This window comes from Echinops telfairi, unplaced genomic scaffold (genome assembly GCF_000313985.2).
Source record: "Echinops telfairi isolate 266 unplaced genomic scaffold, ASM31398v2 ScPeMD7_7412;HRSCAF=8450, whole genome shotgun sequence".
NCBI classification, from domain to species: Eukaryota; Metazoa; Chordata; class Mammalia; order Afrosoricida; family Tenrecidae; genus Echinops; species Echinops telfairi.
In genome coordinates, this window is record NW_022111312.1 from 15188115 (window position 1) to 15207752 (window position 19638).

Sequence of the window (19638 nt, forward strand, 5' to 3'; positions counted from 1 at the left end):
TGATGGAAGTGAAGATTGTTATGCTGCTGATGCTGTTGGTGGTGGTAATGGTGATGAAGATGATGCTAATGACGATGGCAATTATGATGAAAACAGCATTGAGAGCAGTTGTAGAGAAACATTAGAAAACTTGGGAGGCAGCCCTCACCTGACACCCGTGCACGCCCTGAGCTGATGTACATGCTGATATGCAGGCCTCCTCTGGCTCCTGGTTACCATGCCCAAGACACCAGTGAGGCTGTGGTCATCCTTACAGATGCTAGGTGGCCATATTTTATAAGATGGGCGAATTCTTTCTCTTGCTGTGCTTCTTAAAAGCTGGGCCCCTGGCCCATTGGAATAAGAACCTTCCTCACCAGGGCCCTTGTCTGATTTGTGTTATGTGAATTATAGACTCCAGTGCATAAATGTGGTGGTCACCAGTAGCCACGAAGACTGATCATTAGCTTTTCAATAAACCAAACCCCAAACCAGTTGCTATCGAGTCGATGCTGACTCATGGTGACCCCGTGTCGGCCAGAGTAGAATCGCCCTCTATGAGGCTTTCAAGAGCTGATTTTGAGGGAGATCTTTCTTCTGAGGGCCCGTGGTGTGGTCTTGAACCTCCACCTTTGTGGTTAATAGACAGATGCTTAACCATTTGCTCCACCCTGTGGCCACTAGCTTCCTAGGTGGGACTGGCAATATAACAGGACTAATCTCTGAGTCACAGGGTTCCATCTGGTTCTGGGGGTACTGGTCCCCCGAGGCTTGACCTAGGAGGGACCTGTCCAGGGGTACCTCTTGTGTACAAAGTATGGCCGTCACATCCATCCACACACTCGGGATCTCAGGGCCTCTGCCAGGCCAGTGAGTTTCTTCCTCCTAGAAGTTTCTAGTAGCCCCCAACCCTGCTCCCACCCCTAAGTCTTTCTGGGACATTCCTGGAGCCACCTGCTGCTGGGGGCGCTGAGCCAGAGGGCACCTTGTACTCTCTCTCTCTGAACTTGAACTTGACACTCTTCCCGGCTGCTCGGGAGGGCAGTGATGAGAGGCCCCTTTCAGCTGGTCCTCATTAAGACGCTCTCATGTAGCGTTCTCAGGGCCCACCTCATTCAGCCAGTGGTGAAAAGGCCTCTCAGAGACCAACAGACTGAATGAGACCTCATTTCCTATGCAGGGCGCCAGCCACATGGTCTACCTGCCAACAGGGGAAGAGAATGGCACCGCTATGTTAGGTTTGGGGATGAGAAGGGAGGGTGTTGGCTCACAGCATGGTGTGTTTCTCAGAACACAGCTCTGCGGCATCATTAAATGTTCCTAAATTCAGATGTCATCTTTCCCCAGAGTTTAGTCGAGGCTAGAGGGAGGCCCTGGCGCTGAAGTTCATGGCTCACACACAAGCTTTACATAGAAGCCACCATAGTATCACAAACTGACAAGACGGGCGGGGGGAGCTCCATCAGAAACCTGGCTTTTATAGTTTATGGACTCATTACCCTGCCGATGATTTTTAGGGTGCATCCATTGCGTTTCTGTTATGAATCATGCTTAAGGGGAACACACTTGTGTATTCATCGCCCTCCTGAGCAATTGTTTTTCATTTCCCTGGAAGAGAATCCTAGGTGGAGGAGTCCAGCGATGGGTTTTTCAATGGCCTTCACACTCATTTCACACACACACACACACACACACACACACACACACACACACACACACACGTCCTCTTCCTAAGTCTGCTGGCTGTTTGGGACAAAAACCACATCCATCTTGACCCTCCAGTATCCCCTGCATGACACCGTGCTGTAACCATAGGAGATAAAACATGTAATTAAATAAAGTATTGTAGTAATCAATAAGTAAGTGATCTACCTCCATCCCGAGTAATAGACCCAACAGGGGCCCAGCCATATTGACAGGCACTTTCTGGATGCCTTTTTAAAAGAAAAGATGTGTCAGCCCCCATGTGGCTGTCTTTTTCACAGCGTCCTCATTACAATATCACCCTCTGGGAATAGAAAGCTCACCAAGGATAACCCTGAAAAGACCAAACATCTTATTTTTTTTTTCATTTTTATTTTCAGTAACATAATGGCCTTCCATTCCATAAAGCGATTGCAAAGTTTCTTCCTCTTTTTCCCCCCCTCTTAACGTTTTATTGTGATCTGGGTGAAAGTTTACAGGTAAATTGGCTTTCCATTCAACAATCCATACACAAGTTGTTTCGCAGCATTGATTGCAATCCCCGCGGTGTAACAGCAAGGCCGCCGTATCTGAAAGCAGCAGAAAGCCGCTGTTTGCAGGACGTGTGATGGGCTGCAGGGAAGAAACTTTCCCAGGAGTCAGGGTCGATGGGGTGGTGGGTATGCGGCTTCCCATCTTCCCGCAATGCCACTGTTTTAAACTTCACAGTCAGAATTGCTGAATGGAAAACAAAGCTTTCTGTATACCTTCACCCGGACCACCATCAAGGTCAACCACAGCAACCCCAAGCCTACACAAAACACCAACTAGACGTTCACCCGTGAAGCGTCATCTCTTCCTGAGATGGTGGGAACACTGGGCCGGAGCGGGTGATTTCTGTGTAGGTTCCTGGCGTGATTTGCCCCCTCCTGGCTCCTGGTGAGAGGGGCTAACTGCTTGCTCAAGGTTGCTCAGTTCAGAAATGACAGAGCCAGGTTCAAGTCCAAGCTTCTGACTCTTGCACCTGACCTCAGATTAATAATAATTAAAAAAACTGTTGTTGAGAATATAGACAAGGAAACATAATATCAACTCAACGTCTGTACAACTCCCACATGTACGATTCAGTGAGAGGATGACCTTCTCCCACTGACACCACCATTCTCGCCCTCCTTCCCGGGGAGGTTCCTCCCCTGCAAACATAAACACTCTGCCCCCTAAGCTCTCGGTCTGAACCTGACCTTGCTGGTGGCCTCTTGTCAGTTGGATTCCCAGCAGCCCTCTGCTCCCAAGTGTCTTTGCAACTCGGACGGAGGCTGCAGAGAACGTGCTTGCGCATCTGTCTTCCCGCATCGTCATCAGCACCTCTGAAGGGCAGAGAGCGAGCTGGCTGGCGTGATTTCAGTACGAATCATGGAGGGGTCTAAGTGTTCCCAACGATTCGTCCTCCCAAGCACCCGGCGCATGCCTGCGCACCGGGGATAAACACCCACATCACAGTCATAAGGTGTAGCTGTCCTGTTGGCGTTGTCGCGTTGTTTCGCTGTGCGGTGCGCTCAAGATGTTTGGCAACTGGTGTGTGACGGTGTAGAACAGCCCCAGAGGGTGCTCCAGGATGTAGCTTTATGGGAGCCCCTGGGTGGGTTCTAACCACGTCTCTGCTCAAACAGATCTTCTGAATAAAGAGGGCACTGTCCAACCCTGAGACGTGAGGAGGACGAGTCTCCCTCTCATAGGTTTGGACGTGTTACCAGGAAGGCTCCGTCTCTGGGACAGAACCTCATGCTTGGGGAAGGGAAGGACCATCGATAAAGAGGAAGCCCATCAGCCAGGTAGATCGATACTTCAACGGCCACAGTGGGATTAACAGTAGCAATAACTAAGTGGGTGGCGCAGGACCGGGCAGTGCTTCGTTGTGTCGTAGGCAGGGATCGCCAGGAGCTGCCACGCGGGGTACAGGGGTGGGCAGCTGCTAGCCATGAGGCAGGCGGTGCAAGCCCACCGGCCACTCCTTGGGACATCCTGCACTGGTGAAGATTCACAGGCTGGGGGCTCTGTGGAGCAGCCCTGCTCTGTCCAAGGAGTGGCCGTGCGTCAGACCACCTCGCCAGCAGTGGGTGACCATCACAGGAGCTGGAGCTGACTTCACAGCCTGAATGACAGCAGCGGCAGAGGAACGGGGAGTGTCTGCGGGGTGGGCGTGGCTGTGTGGGCATGACAAGGAGACCCAGGTGTGTGCACCCGACTCTCTGAGGGGTGATGCGCAACAAAGATGACCCCAGTCTTTTTTGTTTTGCTCTTAAAGCTATTCTTTTAAAAAAATTCATTTTATAAGGGGCTCTTACAGCTCTTATAACATTCCACGCATCAGTTGTATCAAGCATATTGGTACATATGTTGCCATCATAATTTTCTAAACATTTACTTTCTATTTGAGCCCTTGGTACCAGCTCCTCTTTTTCCCCTCCCTCTCTCCCCTCCCTTCCTCATGACTTCTTGATACATGATTAATTATTATTGTTTTCATATCATACACCGAGCGTTGTCTCCCTTCACCCACGTTTCTGTTGTTCATCCCCTGGGGGTGGGAATTATGTGTCGATCATTGTAATCAGTTGTCCCTTCTCTGCGCCTCCCCCCAGCTTCCCCCTGCCCTCCTCATATTGCTTCTCCCATTCCTGTTCCTGAGGGGTTTATTTGACCTGGATTCCGTGTGTTGAGAGCTCTTATCTGTACCAGTGTACCTGTTCCGGTCTAGCCCATAGTGAAAGGCAGGACTGGGGTCATGATAGTGGGGGGTGAGGAAGCCTCAAGGAACCAGAGGAATATAGTGTGTTTCATCATTGCTATACTGTACCCTGGTTGACTCATCCCTTCCTTGTGACCCTTCTGTGAAGGGATGTCCTATTGTCTACAGATGGTCTCTGCTCTGACCTCTTTCCTTCTCAGCAATATGTTTTGTGTCTTCTGGTGCCTGTTACCTGATTCTGTTGATACCTCGTGATCACACAGGCTGGTGTGCTTTTTCCATGTGGACTTGTTGCTTCCCTGATAGATGGCTCCTTGTTTAACTTCAAGCCTTTAGGACCCCAGTGGCCGTATCTTTTGAGAGCCGGGCACCATCTGCTTTCTTCATATTTTCTTGTGCCCCACTTTGTCTGACCATGGTCTTTTTAAGACCACGAGGAGCCAGTGCTCATCTGCAGGCTCCTCTAGTCAGTGGCAGATGTGGCCCCTTCCCTCTGTGCATTGGTTCTTTGGGAGGATCTGGACCCCAGGACTGCCACAGGACGGGGCCAGGGAGGGATGCTGGGACCAGCGGGAGGTTGGCTGCGTGGTGGGGAGGGGCTGCATTGTGTTGGTCTCACCCTGGTGCCAGGCCCTGACTCTGCCTCTGCTTTTCCTTCGTGTGCAGTGATGGAGTGCCGGGGAGCCGTGGACAGCCTGCAGAAATTCTCCTCGCTCCCTACCTATCTCCCCGCGAGCCTCCGCATCGAGGGGGCAGAACGGTGCTTCTTCCTCAAGGAGGCCAACCAAGACCTCACGAGGAACGCCAGCCTGCAGGCCCGGGCCGAGTCCGTGTTCATCCACCGCACGAGGACACCCCCTCTGGTCAACGCCAGCTATGGCCCCTTCGCCGTGGAGAAGACAGTCCCCCCGGAGCTCCTGCTGCCTGCCACGCCCTTCACCCACTTGGAGAATTTCCCCTTCAACTGGAGGCTGAAGGCTCACCTGCTGGACAGCTCCATCTTTGCCAACAGGCCCAAAGTGCAGACCCTGTTTTACATCACCGGCATGGCCTGGGACGCCAGCGACCCTCCTGACAGCCTGCCCTGTGTCAAGATGTTTGCGTTTCCTGAGGCCAGGGAGGTGGCGGCCAGCTGCCGGCTGCAGGGGGACCCAGGGCTGTGCGTGGCTGAGCTGGAGCTACTGCCTGAGTGGTTCAGCTCGGGTCTGGACCTGGAGCCGGAGGAAGAGGTCCCGGCCAGGCTAGGGGGCACGGCCATGGAGTTGTACTTCACCCTCTACCCAGCCGACGAGGCAGGGGGCTGCCCGCTGGAGGAGGCCGGCAAGTGGGAGAACAATATCCACTCGGGCCAGGAGGGCTCCCAGCCGGCACTGCCCGCCCGGGAGAGGATTGGGAGCGTGGTGGTCTACCCGACCCAGGACGACCTGAGGTGGTCCCCGGTGAGCCTGGACGAGAACGTGGTCATCTCAGTGCCTCTGAACCTGGTCCGAGAAGGGGACACGGCCACCTTCCTCGTGTCTCTCACCAGCGGCTCTCTGGCAGACCACTTTACGCTCAGGTAAGAGAGTCTGTTGGGGGATGGACAGGAAGGGATCCCTTTGGGCTGTCTCTGAACTGTCAGTGGATACAAGGGTGTGTGTGTGTCATTTGTGGAGCCCCTGGTGCCCTCAGGAGGCCCACATACATGACAAGGAGACCCAGGTGTGGGCCAGGTGGGGAACGTTGTGACCACTCAACTCTGTGGTTGTCACCTGAAAGCAACCACAGACAGTATGTGGATGAACAGGCGTGTGTGGCTATAAAACTTGATTGACAAAACCAGGCAGAGGGTGGGACTGTGCTGACCTTGTGTGGGCCGGGGAGTAGCTATCCCACTGGCTCAGCGGTGAGAGCTGCATGCTTTAGGATTGGCAGAGATGCTTTCCTTTAGACCTGGGCTTCCAGGTTGAGTGGTATTTGGACCAATGCAGCGGGAGGAAGCAAAGACTCAAAGGTGGGGGAGCAGAGACCCCGGCATGTTCAGAGCAGGGATTTAACGATGACCGAGCAGCTGTAAAACAAGCCCTGGTGATGCTGTTGGATAAGTGATGGGCTGCTGACCCCATGGCCAGAGGTTCAAACCCATCTGTCATTCTGAGAGAGAAATATGAGGCTGCCTGCTCCCATAAAGGTATACTGTGAAGGATCGCTATGGAAGACATGGCTGATTGTCACTGGAGGGTGGGGAGTCGGTACAAAGACATGTTAAATAGGTGCTGGAAGAGGTGAGACCGAGGTACACATGCTCCCCAGAGATATTGTGGGTTCAGTTCTAGGCCATGGCAATAAGGGGGTCACACAATGTCTGGTTCCCCAGCTTGTAGAAAGGTTGTGTTGGCACTCGACTATAGTCTATGAATTGTGCGACGACAGTGTGTTAGGCCAGGTTGACTAGAGGCGCAAATCCAGGGACACTCATGTATGTATAAGAAAGAGCTTTGTATCAAAGAGTAATTCGATACCAAGAACATATCCAGCCCAGTCCAAATCAAGTCCATAAGCCTGATACTAGTCCGTAAATATCTGTTCAGACTCACGCAGGCACATGCAATGGTGCAAAATGCAGGAAGATCACAGGCCGGTGGGTGCAGAGTCTTGTGGATCCAATGGTGGTGGATGCATTTCAGGCTCTGGCAGGCCTCAGCCGGGTGATTCACCAACAGGAAGGTGAATCAGAGCGAGTGGGTCTCACAGGGCTCAGCAAGTCTCCCTGGGTCTTGTCAACAGGAAGATGAAGGCAGAGAGAAGGGGAGAGAGGAAGTTCCCAGCATCCTCATGAGGAGGCCACGCCCACAAGGAGGCATCACCGGGCTGTGACCCGACTGACAGGCTAGACTCCACCCCTTCACTCTTAATACCCTCCAGCTGACACGAGATGATGTTACTACCACAGGCATGAGGAAAACGTGCGGCACATTGCGAGGACGATTGAAAGGAGGCAGAGACACAAAGTGAGCACACATTTCTGAGCTCTGTCCCAGCCACAAGCTGCCCTTTGGGCCCCTTGCGGTTGGTTGTTCTACAGCGTGCACTCCCCCCACCCCCCTCGGTGACTCTTCACTGCATGGGCCTATCTGTGGTTTGGCTCAAAGTCGGAGTGAGTTCAGCTCCCGGCCTGAAGGTTGACCAAGGGCCATGTGTTGCAATCCATTTTAAACCACAGGGGTCATACAGAGTCATACAGAGACTATTCTCTTCTAGGTTGAAGAGCAACCTAGAAACCACACGGGCCGGGCCAGCACCACACTGAGCACCCCTGTAGTGGGGAGGAAACGTTAATCTTTTAAGATTCTTTTTATTGTTCTTGCCAGTTCACTTTGTGTCCTTAAAGACAATGGTCCCAAGTCCCCCGATGCAGCAGCTTATTCCCTAAGGTGTTTACTTCTGGCTGTGGCAGTTACATCATCTGGTGTCAATTTGAGACTATTAAGAGTGAAGGGGTGGAGTTTAGCCTGTCAATCAGGTTGCTGCTTGATGACCTCGTTTGGGGGTGCTAAGGAGATAAATGGTTCACTGGAGGGGGGACACATACACACTCCCTTCGAGACATTCCTGATGATGAGCCTAATGGAGCTACGTGGATGCAGCCAGAGCCCGTAGCTGGAGGAGCCACGTGGAGACCCACGCCAGCACTGCGATGCTTCCACCGCCACTGGATCCACAAGACTTTCCACCCACTGGCCTGTGATCTCCCTGCATTTGGCACCATTGCATGGCTGTGTGAGTCTAAAAAGGAATTTATGGACTAGTATCCACATACGGGGTACTATCGGATTTATGGACTTGATCTGGACTGGGTGGGGATGTTTTCTTACTATTACAATTAGTCTTTGATATAAAACTCTCTCTTACACAGATATGAGTGTCTCTAGACAAGAAAAAGTTTTTATAACATTTCCCCTGTATGTTTTATTATCTACATGAATGTATTTGCAGCATCTACATGTATGTCTAGAAGTATCAGGCCAAACTTGTCCATGGGCATGGGGGAAGCCTGTAGGCAGCTGAACGCTGACTCAAAGTTCAGCATCCTGGAAATGATGCAGGGCTGTGTCAGGGGCTCTAAGTTCCCCTGTTGACATCTCATCTCTGCTCCCCGGTGACGGATGTGGCAAGTTGAAACATCATTGCCTTCACGCGAGCTCTGATTCATGGTGACCCTTTGTGTGACTGTAAAGGGTCCTTCGCTTTGATCTTTGCCGGGGCAGCTCACCAGGGCTGCTTCCTCAGGGCTGCTTGGAGCCCACCTTAGTGGTCCGTCGGGCCCTGGAGCAGAAAGTTCTTTGAAAGACCGCCAAAGTGTCCATGCTGATCAGAGACACACGCTGCCTTGTGGCCATCTCCTCCTCATGGGTGGGCCGGCATTATTTGGCGACTATCCCTTGAGGTTCCCAGTAAAATTGTAGCAAACCACGCACTGCTCCGTTCATCCCATCAACAACAGCAACATCAATCTCTTAGACCATTCCAGGTAAAGTCACTTGGCGCCAAGAAGGAAGATGACAATGGCCCGTATGACAGTGTAAGGGAACACCTGATTGTGCAACAATCACGCTGCTCTCGGTCTGCAAGATCTGAATCCACGGAACATTTTCTGGTACTGATGTAGGCAGGCTCTTGGGTCTGTTCTCGGGCGCCCAGTGCCATGTTGGTGTAGCGTTTGTCCCAGCACGTTGCCATGAAATGACTTTGTGTCCATCTCTTTGATTCTGAGCCGCTTGCAGACGGCAGTGGCAGACCGAGCAACACTCGTGTCCACTGTGTAGGGCAGTGGCAGACCGAGCAACACTCGTGTCCACTGTGTAGGGCCGGGGCCGGTTCGTGCTCATGAAGTAGCCCTTGAGCTGAATTAAACTTGAAATCCAGAAAAAGAAAACTTGCCACGTGCCTGCACGGCTCAGGTAATGATTTTCCTTCCCTTACGGCGACACAGCTGTCCCTGCTACTTCAGCCGCACACTGGCAGCCCATCCCAGTGAGGAAATCAAAGCTCTTCCCAGGACTTGCGCTCTCCCTCCTGGGCTTTACTGAAAGGGCAGTCTGCCTGCTTTTCAGGGAGGGATGTCAGGATCAATGCCAGGGGCTGTTTTTCTGGTGGGAAGAGGCAGACATTAGGATGCCCATTTTGGATTGGTTGGGATTGTAACTGGTGATAGTTCATACATTCTACCCTCACCCACCTACTGCCAGTGAGTCAAATCTGGCTCATAGTAACCCTAGATGAGGTTTCTGAGGCTGTAACTATTTACCAGAGCGACAGCCTCATCTCTTTTCCACAGAGCAGCTAGTGGGTGCGAACCACCAACCTTGCGGTTATCAGCCCAGAACCTGAGCCACAGAGCCACCAGGGCTCCTGAGCCATTACATGGCATTTTAACTTTGGTTTGAGTCAAGAGTGGAAAGACCGGTGAAACATAAATGAGGCACCTTTTCTGCTGCAAACCTGTGTGGTCTTGATTGCCCTGGGTGTTGCAGTGAACATACTTGCTGCTAACCCAAAGGTGGGAGGTTCAAGTCCACCCGTGGGCTTCTCAGAAGACAGGCCTGACAATCTGCACTCAATAAATCATCCGTTGAGAACCTTCTGTGGCACCGTTCTGCCCTGCCACATGTGGGCTCCTCTTGAGTCAGACTCAGCTCCACAGCCCCTGGGCACTGTTGCTGATTGTGACTTGGGGAGCAGGGCCCATGATGAGTGACACCCCCAACCCCCCAGATGTTCAGAAGACTGGCCCACCTCTCTGACCTCACCCACCGCTCCTACTCTTGCCGGTCATGCTCCAGCCATGCGCTTCTCTGCTGTGTCCCTGGTGCCAAACCTTAACCAAACCCAGGAAGTCAATTTCAGCTGATAGTGGCCCTCTAGGCCAAGGTAGAACTGCCCACGGGGTTTCCAAGGCGGTCAATCTTTGTGATAGTTTTTTGGTGCCAATATGGCACCCGTAAGAAGATGGGGGTGCAGTCTAGCCTGCCAGTCAGGTCACAGCCTTATGGTACCTCCTGGTGGGTGTGACCTTCCCGTAACGAGGATCCTGGGAACTTCCTCTCCCTCTGCTTTCACCTTCCTGCCGTTGAATCACTTGGAGAGCTGCCAGAGCCAGGCTAGAAACCTGCCAACCCTTGTGACACTTCCACCACCACCATTGGATCCGTAAGACTTTACACCCGCTGGCCTGTGATCTTCCTGCCTTCTGCATCATCGCATGAGTCGGAAGAGGGGTTTATGGACTAGTATCAGCCTTATGGAGTAGTATTGGACTTAAGGACTTGATCTGGACTGGGCTGGGATGTTTGCTTGCTATATAATGACTTCTTGATATAAAGCCACTGGATTTGTTTCTCTAGTCAACTTGGCCTAATACAGTCTTTCTGGGAGCAGACATTCCCATCCTCCTCCTATGAGGTAACTGATGGGTTTGAGCCACAACCTGGTTAGAAGCTGAGTGCTTTAACCACTGGGTCAGCAGGCCCCCCTGCCTCCCACAAGTGCTCAGAACCCAGTAAACAGGGAGCAAACCTACCTTGACATGCTGGATATAACAGTGGGCTCCTGTGGGCTGGTGCCCTGTGATGGCAAAGAATGAAAGAGCTTTTGATGCCGTTCTCTGTTCATTGGAGTCTGTGGGTGGTTGGTGCACATGGTCAGTGTACTCCGTTGCTAATCAGAAGCTTGGAGGTTTGATTCCACCCAGGGGCACATCAGAAGTAAGTCCTGGAGATACACTTCTGAACACTCAGACACCAGAAATCCATCCTGCTCTGACAGAAATGGGGTGGCCACCAATTGGGGTTCACTTCATGGCAACCCAGAAAAATAGAAGGGAAAGTGGTGGGAAAATATGGTCTTGGTGAGAGAAACAGTGCTAGGGGGTCACCTGGTAGAATCATGCAAACACTTATTCATTGCAAACACCTTCTTTTAACAACATAAATGGCAACCATGAACTTTTGCTGAAGTATGCAGGAGTCAGATTGACCACATTTGTGGAAAGAGGTAATGGAGAAGCTTGATATCAATTAGAACAAGGGGCTGATTGTTGAGCATACCCTCAATACGTCATATACTAGTTCAAGTTGATGCTTCAGAAAATTAAAACAAGTCTACAAGAGCCAGGGTGTGACCTTGAGTGTGACCTCCCTGAATTCAGACATCATCTCACCATTTGATTTATTGAGCACTAGTACCCGAAGACCAGATGAGCTGGGGGATGACATCAAGGACATCATCGACGAAGAAAGCAAACAGTAACTACAAAGACAGGAAAGCCAGCGACCACCAAGAATGGATGTCAGAAGAGACTTTGAAACTTGCTCTCGGAAGTCGCGTAGCTAAAATGAATGGAAGAAGTGACGAAGGCTAAGAGCGGAACAGAAAACCTCACAGGGCAGTCCGAGAAGACCAAGTGTCATCACGAACTGTGCAACGACTTGGAGTTAGAAAACCAAAGGGAGACCATGCTCTGCGTTTACCAAGCTGACAGAACGAGGAAGCATTCAGGCATTGAGTTGAAACACTGAAGGGTTCTATGGGCAACATAGTGAACAAGGCAGGAAGCATTGGAAGATGGTGGAAGGAATACAGAGTCACTGTACCTGAAATAATCGGCTACCATTAAACCACTTAAGGTGGTAGCATTTGATGAAGAAATAAATGTACTGTAGGAAAAAGTCCACTGAAGGTACTGACAGAAAACCAGGCTCCAGGAAATGATGGAATAAATAACTGGATACTTTCAACAAGCAATGCAAAGCTGAAGCACTCTCTTGTCTAGGATAAGAAATGTTAAAGACAGCCACCTGACTAGACCACTGGAAAAGATCTATATTTGCACCCATTACAAAGAAAAAGTGAACCATCAGAATGCAGAAATCATTGAACAATGTCCTTAATGTGATGTGCACAGTAAAATTTTGCTGAAGGTAATTTAAAAAAGTGTCTGCATCAATACATCGACCTGGGTGCTTCCAGAAACTCAAGCCAGTTTTAGAGGACATAGAAGAAGGGATGTTGTTGCTGATGTTAGATGGATCTTGGCTGAAAGCAGAGACTACCAGAAAGATGTTTACTGTGTTTCGTTCATTAGGAAGAAGCCCTTGGCTGTGTGGATCCTAACAAACTATATTTAACATTGCGAAGAATGGGAATTCCTGAGTACTTAATTGTGTTCGTGTGGAAGCTATACATACAACAAGAAACAGTCATACAAACGAAACAGATGGATAGTGTGTGGTTTAAAATCTGCTAAGGTATGTGTTAGGACGATGTCTTCTTACCACGCTTACTCAGTTTTTATGTTGAGTGAAAAATCTGCACAGCTGGACTGTATGCAGAAGGAGACATCAGGATGGGAGGAAGACTCATCAATTACGGACAATATGCTGATGACACAACTTGGCTTGCTGAGAGGGACAAGGACTTGAAACACTTACTGATGAAGATTAAAGACTACTCCCTTCAGTGTGGACAAAGAAAACAACAAACCCCTCACAACTGGACCCATAAGCAACATCATGATAAATGGAGAAAGGATGAAGCTCTCAGGGCTTCTTTTACTTGTATTCACAGCCAGTGCCTATGGAGATGTCAGCCGAGAAATACAATGCTGCACTACACTGGGGAAATAGGATACAAAAGACCTCTTTCAAGTGTTAAAAACCAGAGATGCTACTTTGAGACTTATGTGATCCAAGCCACGGTATTTGTCCTGTTGCTCCAAATGCTTTGGAAAGAGGAATTTATGGATTTGAATTATTGCTCGGGTTAAGAATATATACTCTATCATGGACCACCAGAAGAATGGACAGATCTGTGATGGAAGAAGTACAGCCAGATTGCTCCTTAGAAGTGAGAAGGGTGAGACTTTGTCTCGTGTTTTGGACATATTTTCAGCGGGGAGCAGTCCCTGGAGAAGGGCTGGGCTTGGAAAAGTCGAGGGGCAGTGACAAAGAGGGGGACTCTGAGCAAGATGGATTGACCCAGTGGCCAAGGCGATGGGCTCTCAATCACAATGGTGAGGGGGGCCCAGGAACGGACGGTGGGTGCTTTTGTTGGTTGTGTCCAGGGTCTCTGGGCATTGGAGCTGATCCATGAGAGCCAACAGTCCCAACCATGGCACCTGGCTTTTGGTTGCAGGTTCATTCAGAAGGTCCCCCACGTCAAACTCCCTGACCTGTGTCCTCATTCTCTCTCCTCACTAACTTGACACTTTCAAGAGCACAGGTTTTTCATCTTCGGGGGGCTGATTTTCGGGTGCAGATGTGTGATACTCAAGTCCCAGGCTCTTGACTTTACATTTCCTCATCACGGATTTTCTTTTGGACTCAGGAGTACTGAGGAAATGATGCAGATGTGAAAGGAAACGTGCTCCCCAGACCTTCTTGCTCCTGGAAGTCATCTCTGGAGAATTCCCCATTCTTCGATGGGCGATGACTTTGCGCTGCATTCTCCTGGGGCATGGGAAATTAATTCTTCAATGCCGGAGTTCTCCCGAGCCTTTGTGCGGTGCTCAGCTTACCCACCACAGGCTGCATGTAGAATGTGGTTGGTTTTAACTACTGACCAGCCAGTCCGCGGTGTCTCCTACCCAGATGAACTTGTGCAGAGATGGGTAGAAGGTCTCTCTAGGGCATGGGTTCCTTAGCTGGTTTGGTCTACTGCCTGCCCCCTTTTCAGGATAAACAAAACAAAACAGTCACTCAGCCCACCCTGCCAATGAAAAACGTTTGTACTGTGAGAGCCCATAATCGAGGATAAAGTATGGGCATCTGTTTTTGCAGCCCCTCTTGGATCGTTTCAGCATCCCCAGGGTGTGATAGCATCCACTGTGGGAAACACTGTTCTAGGGGCTTCTGTGTGGGTTCAGGCAAGGGCTCTTCCTTTTCCAGGACCACCATAACAAATACCATTAGTGGAGTGACTTTCAAGAACGCAAGTCCTTGGGAGGTGCACACTGACGGCCAGTGCGTTTGGCTGCTCACCAAGTATCCATTCAGAGATTAGGTGGAAAAGGGCTTGTTGTTCTACACCCTTACACATCGAAAACTCGAGTCTGCTCTGGCACACGAGGAAGGCCTCTAACTGAGTCAGAATGGACTCCACAGCAAATGCTTAAAAAACTTTTTTTTAAGAGATATACAATTTGAGTTTTTTCTAAAAGAGCATTTTATTGTGTTTTCAGTGAAGATTTACACAGTAGTTTAGGTTCCCATCCAACCATTTCTTCAGACATTACCCAATGATACTGGGTTAGGTTCTTCACCATGTGTGAATATGAATTCCATTCTGGTTGTTCCACTTCTGTTAATCAAGTTTCCCCGCTCCTTTACCTGCCCTTTGCTGTAGTATAATTGTTGCCTATTTGGTCTCATAGAGATGATCTTTTAAAGGATCACAGTGTTTACAGGTGATAGTCTTTGCTTTGTGAACCAGTTTTAATATTTAGCTAAGAAGAGACTTTGGGGTGGGAATGTGGGGTACTTTTGATTCAAGGTTTAAAGAATACTCAGAGCAATAGTCTTGGGGAATCCTTCAGTCTCAACTGGTTCAATAAGTCTTCTTTTAATTTTTAAAATTAGGAATTACAGGTGCTATCAGAATCCGTCTATTGTGGCCCTGACCAGAATGGTAGTGATAGTTCCATCTACTTCTGGGGCAACTGGGTTTTAAAGGACAGAAATGGATCGCCCCCGGCCTTGCATGTTGGAAGTCCAGATCAGAGAATCAGTTGTACTGAGCCCTAATGATGGCCCTAAGAGAAGAACTGTCCCAGCCCTCTTTCTTAGTTCCTGGCGGCTCCTGGAAACTCTTATTGTGCCTTGGCTTATAGCTTCCACACCACTCTCTGTCCTCTCTGTGTGCCTCCTTCCTTTGATAAGAACACCGTCACATTGGAGTAGGACTGCTCTACTCCAGGATGACCTCATGTTAACCAGCTCTCAGGGAATGAGTTCCTTTCTGACCCCATGTGTTTCTTTGGAAGAGCACCTTGGAAGGATTCTCCCAACCATGGAGGCATCACAAAGGAATTGCCTTTGTCCTAGCCTTCTACCACAGAGGGTTGTTACTTTTGCCCCCATTGGCTGCATTTCCGGGGTTCATGGCAAATGACTTGTGGCTTGATCCTTGTTTTGTGGCCCTGGGTTGCAGCCTGCCTTGGGGTTGCCCAGTGTTGTTGTTGTTGTTGTTAGATCCTGTAGAGTTGGTTTGGAGTCACAGCAACTCTTTGCACAACAGAAAGAAACACCGCCCAGGCCCGCACCATCCTCACAACGGTTCTCATTTACAGCCCAAGGTTGCAGCCACTGTGTCCATCCCTCCTGTCAAGGATCTTCCTTTTTCATGATCTCTCACTGAGAGATCATGGCCTCTTCACATACATGTCCAAAGTACATGAGATGGTACACAGTCATCCTTTCTTTTAAGGATCATGCTGGTTGTACTTCTTCCAACTTAGATTTGTTTGTTCATTTGGCAGTCCATGGACCTTTCAGTAGTCTTCCCCAGCACCATGAGTCAATACATCGATTCTTCTTCCGTCTTCCTGATGCAGTGTCCAACTTTCACATGCGTATGAGGCGATGGAAAATACCATGGTCCAGATCACATGCATCTTTATCCTCTGAATGACATCCTTGCTTTTCAACTTTAACGAGGTCGTGTGCAGCAGATTCACTCAGTACAATGTGTCACTTGTTCTCTTGATCAGTCCTTCCATGAACACTGATTTTGGATCCAAGTGAGACAAAATCCTTGGCAACTTTATTCTCTTCTGCGTGTATCAAGATGTTACCTGTTGGTCCAGTTGCAAGGATTTTGGTTTTCTTTATATTGAGTTGTAATCTGTACTGAAGGTTGTAATCCCTGATCTTCATCAGCAAGTGCTTCAAGTCCTCCTTACTTCCAGCAAGCAGGCTTGTGTCATCTGCATATCAGAGGTTGTTAATAAGCTTCCCTCTGATTTTAATGCTGTATTCTTCCAAGAATTGATAGAATACCAATTTGAAATGTTTCAAAAGGCTGATGAAGTACTAGAAAGACTCATTTGTCTATGCCAAGAAATTTGGAAGATAGTCACCTGGCCAACTGACTGGAAAAGCTCCCTATTTGTGCCCATTCCAAAGGAAGATGACCCAACAATGCCCAAAGTATAGCACCTTCATCATTGATATCACATTCAAGTAAAATTTTGCTGAAGACCATCCAACATTGGCTGCAGCAATACATGTACAGGGAGCTGCTAGGAATTCAGAAGGGGAATTCAGAAGGGATATCATTGCGGACAGCAGATGGATCTTGGCTGAAATCAGAGAATACCAGAGATATGTTTACTTGTGTTGCATTGACTGTGCCCAAGCATTCGACTGTGTGGTCCATCATAAACTATGGATAGCCTTGAGAAGAATGGGATTCCACAATACTTCCTCATGCTCACGTGTAGCTTATACATGGAACAAGAGGCAGTTGTGGGAACAGAACAAAAGATTACTCCGTAGATGATGCAAATGAAATGACTATAGTCTACTGTGCAAATGAAGTATCTGTGGCCTTCACACTGAAGGTTCAAACCCAAGAGGGATTGGTCAGTTTGTGGCTCTGCTGGGAGGGCCCTGATTTGGTATCGAGTTAATGAGAAGTTTGTGTATTTAAGCAGCCAGTCCCACAGAGGTTTTTCAGAAAGAAAGTGGGAAGAATCAGAAAAGAGAAAAGACAATACAAAAGAAGCCGAGAGAAAGGGGCAAAGAGCTTCCTAGAAGAGCTATCATGTGAGTCAAGGGCTATAGCACTGAAGACAGGCCTAAAGGGGCCCTGCAACAGAGTTGGAGATGGGAGATGGGAGGGCTAAGATGAGTCTGTCCTGAGGGGTCTCAGAAGAGCCTGTCCTGAGAGGCTGAAAGGCAGACAGTTCTGAGGGGCCAAGGGCAGGACTGTCCTGCTTGCACCGCTGAGAAGTGCTGCATGGAAGAAGGGAGACGTCTATTGGCTTCCTGTGTCTTACCCCGAGTTGCCATCCATCAGTCCTGGTCCTGAGTTGTGCTCGGTGACTTCCACAAGGAACCACCCATGGGTAGGTGCAGTCTGTGAGGTCTGCGTGGCCCTGCAGCTGATGATCAGGAGCAGCATGGATGGAGAGTGACACAGGGAGTGACGGAGTGAGTGACAGACGTGGGCTGGGGCCCTCTGACCACAGAACTGGTACCGTGGTTGCAGAGGAAGTATGTCTGACCTGCCCTCGGGCTGATGTTGATTGTCCTGCCTGTCGCTGTGACTGCCACCATTTCACACGAACTATAGTATTTTTCCAAGACCCTGTTTCCAAGCCGGGCCACATTCACAAAAAAAAACGTTCTTTTTTGGGGAGTGAGGTAGTGAGTTTTTTGTGCCAACCTGGTCAATAGACACATGTGGGATTGAAAGGCCGAGAGATAAATGGCTCGTCCAGCCTCGCCCTTCTTGTCTCTTGCTCTTTGATCATTGGACCACTCTGCAGCTGCTCTGCTTGTTCTGTGCCTCAATTTACAAGCTTCACTACCTGTGGGACTCCTAACGCATGGACTGTGTCAATGTAATTTGAGGTTCCTTCAAGACCTGCTTCACCACACTATTGGAATTTACATCTCTTGAGCTAGGGACTGTCGGACCCTGTCATCTGGCTGACTGTTGGTGACCTGCCTTGCTGTTTGCTGCCTGTGCCTGGATAGCCTGAATTGCTCTACAGAGGACTACCTGGCGGCCCTCAAGACTTGAAGGACTGCCAGTGTCTCGCAACTGTCTCACAGGAGTGGGTTGCACTGAGCCATTTGTACTGCTTTATAATTTAAGTAACTGTTTATTTCTTATGTTATATATCTATCTATATTAATATATATACAATTATTAGTGTTCTGGTTTTGTTTCTCTAGAGAACCCTGTCTCACACAGGGAGTCAACCCAACAGCTTCCTAATATGCCTTCCACCACAGCAGTCCGTCCCCCACTTCTCTCCCTTCCTGCTGAATTGACCTGGCAACCTCGTATGTGTGTGCTGCTCAGCTCGCACTCTTTGGTGCTTGTTGGCTTATTGCAAGCACAGGATGCTTGAGGAAATGGAGAGTAAGGAGGCCCCGCTGGGATGGGGAATGAGAACGAGGAGACACTTCTGACACTGCCTACTGAAGAAACTCAATTGTGGCGGCTTCGCGCTGCAGAGAAAATGTCTGGAGTCAAATTCCATTTTGGGGCCAGGCTGCTCTGCACAGTGGAAATCCACACCATCAGAGATCACATTCCATCACTGAACAAGGAATAAAGCCCTAATAGGATTTACTGACCAGGAGAACCACAGCACAAGCCACAGCATGCTTTTATTTATTTGCCATCTGTATGTAAATTTGGCTATTATGGAAATTGGGTTGCAGCTAGAGAGTGCACAATGCACTATGATGCCTGAGCTGAGGTACAGACAGGGAACACTTGTAGTCCGTATGGGCGTGCGAATGATCTGGCTCTCCGTTGTTTCTTTTTTCAGGAAAGTCAGGGCTCAGACTCAGACTCACGGTTGCTATGGTTAGTGTGGTGGTGCTAGTGTTAACTCACGGCGACCCTATGTACAACAGAACAACAGATGTTACATTTGAACTTAACAACAGAGTGAAACAACTGGTGTTACACTTGAACCCATTGTTGCAACCACTGTGTCAACCCATCTTATCAAGGTCAGCTTCTTTTCTGCTGCCCTTCTGCTTCAGCAAGCATGATGTCATTGTCCAGGGAATGGTCTCTCCGGACAACACGTCCAGAGTACGTGAGATGGTCTCGCCATCCTGGCCTCCAAGGAGCATTCTGCCTGTCCTTCTTCCTAGACGAATCTTGTTTGTTCTCTTGGCAGCCCGTGGTACTTTCGATCCTCTCCCCCAGCGCCATCATTCCAATGCAGCAATTCTCCTCTGTCTCCCTTCAATGTCCGACTCTCACCGTCTGTGAACATACCATGGCCTGGGTCAGCAGAGTTAGCCCGTGCCCCGTGTTGTTTGATCTACTGACCGCTGCTTCCATGAGCATTGATTGTGGGTCCAAGCAAGACAGAATCCTTGGCAACATCATTTGTTTCTCCGTTGACCATGATGTTTCCTGCTGGCCGGGTTGTGAAGATTTTGGTCTTCTGTACATGGGCTTTTCATCACACGGAGAGCCGCAATCCTTCATCTTCATCA

At 49.5% G+C, this 19638-nt stretch overlaps 1 protein-coding gene across 1 annotated transcript in view; it reads left to right on the forward strand.

Annotated features, from left to right (window-relative positions):
• Positions 1 to 19638, forward strand: part of LOC101645423 (transmembrane protein 132B) — a 307471-nt gene that overhangs the window by 188389 nt on the left and 99444 nt on the right. Inside the window, exon 2 of the mRNA XM_030887437.2 lies at positions 5078 to 5969. Coding sequence (XP_030743297.2) covers positions 5078 to 5969 — 892 coding nt within the window. The remainder of the gene's footprint in view (positions 1 to 5077; positions 5970 to 19638) is intronic.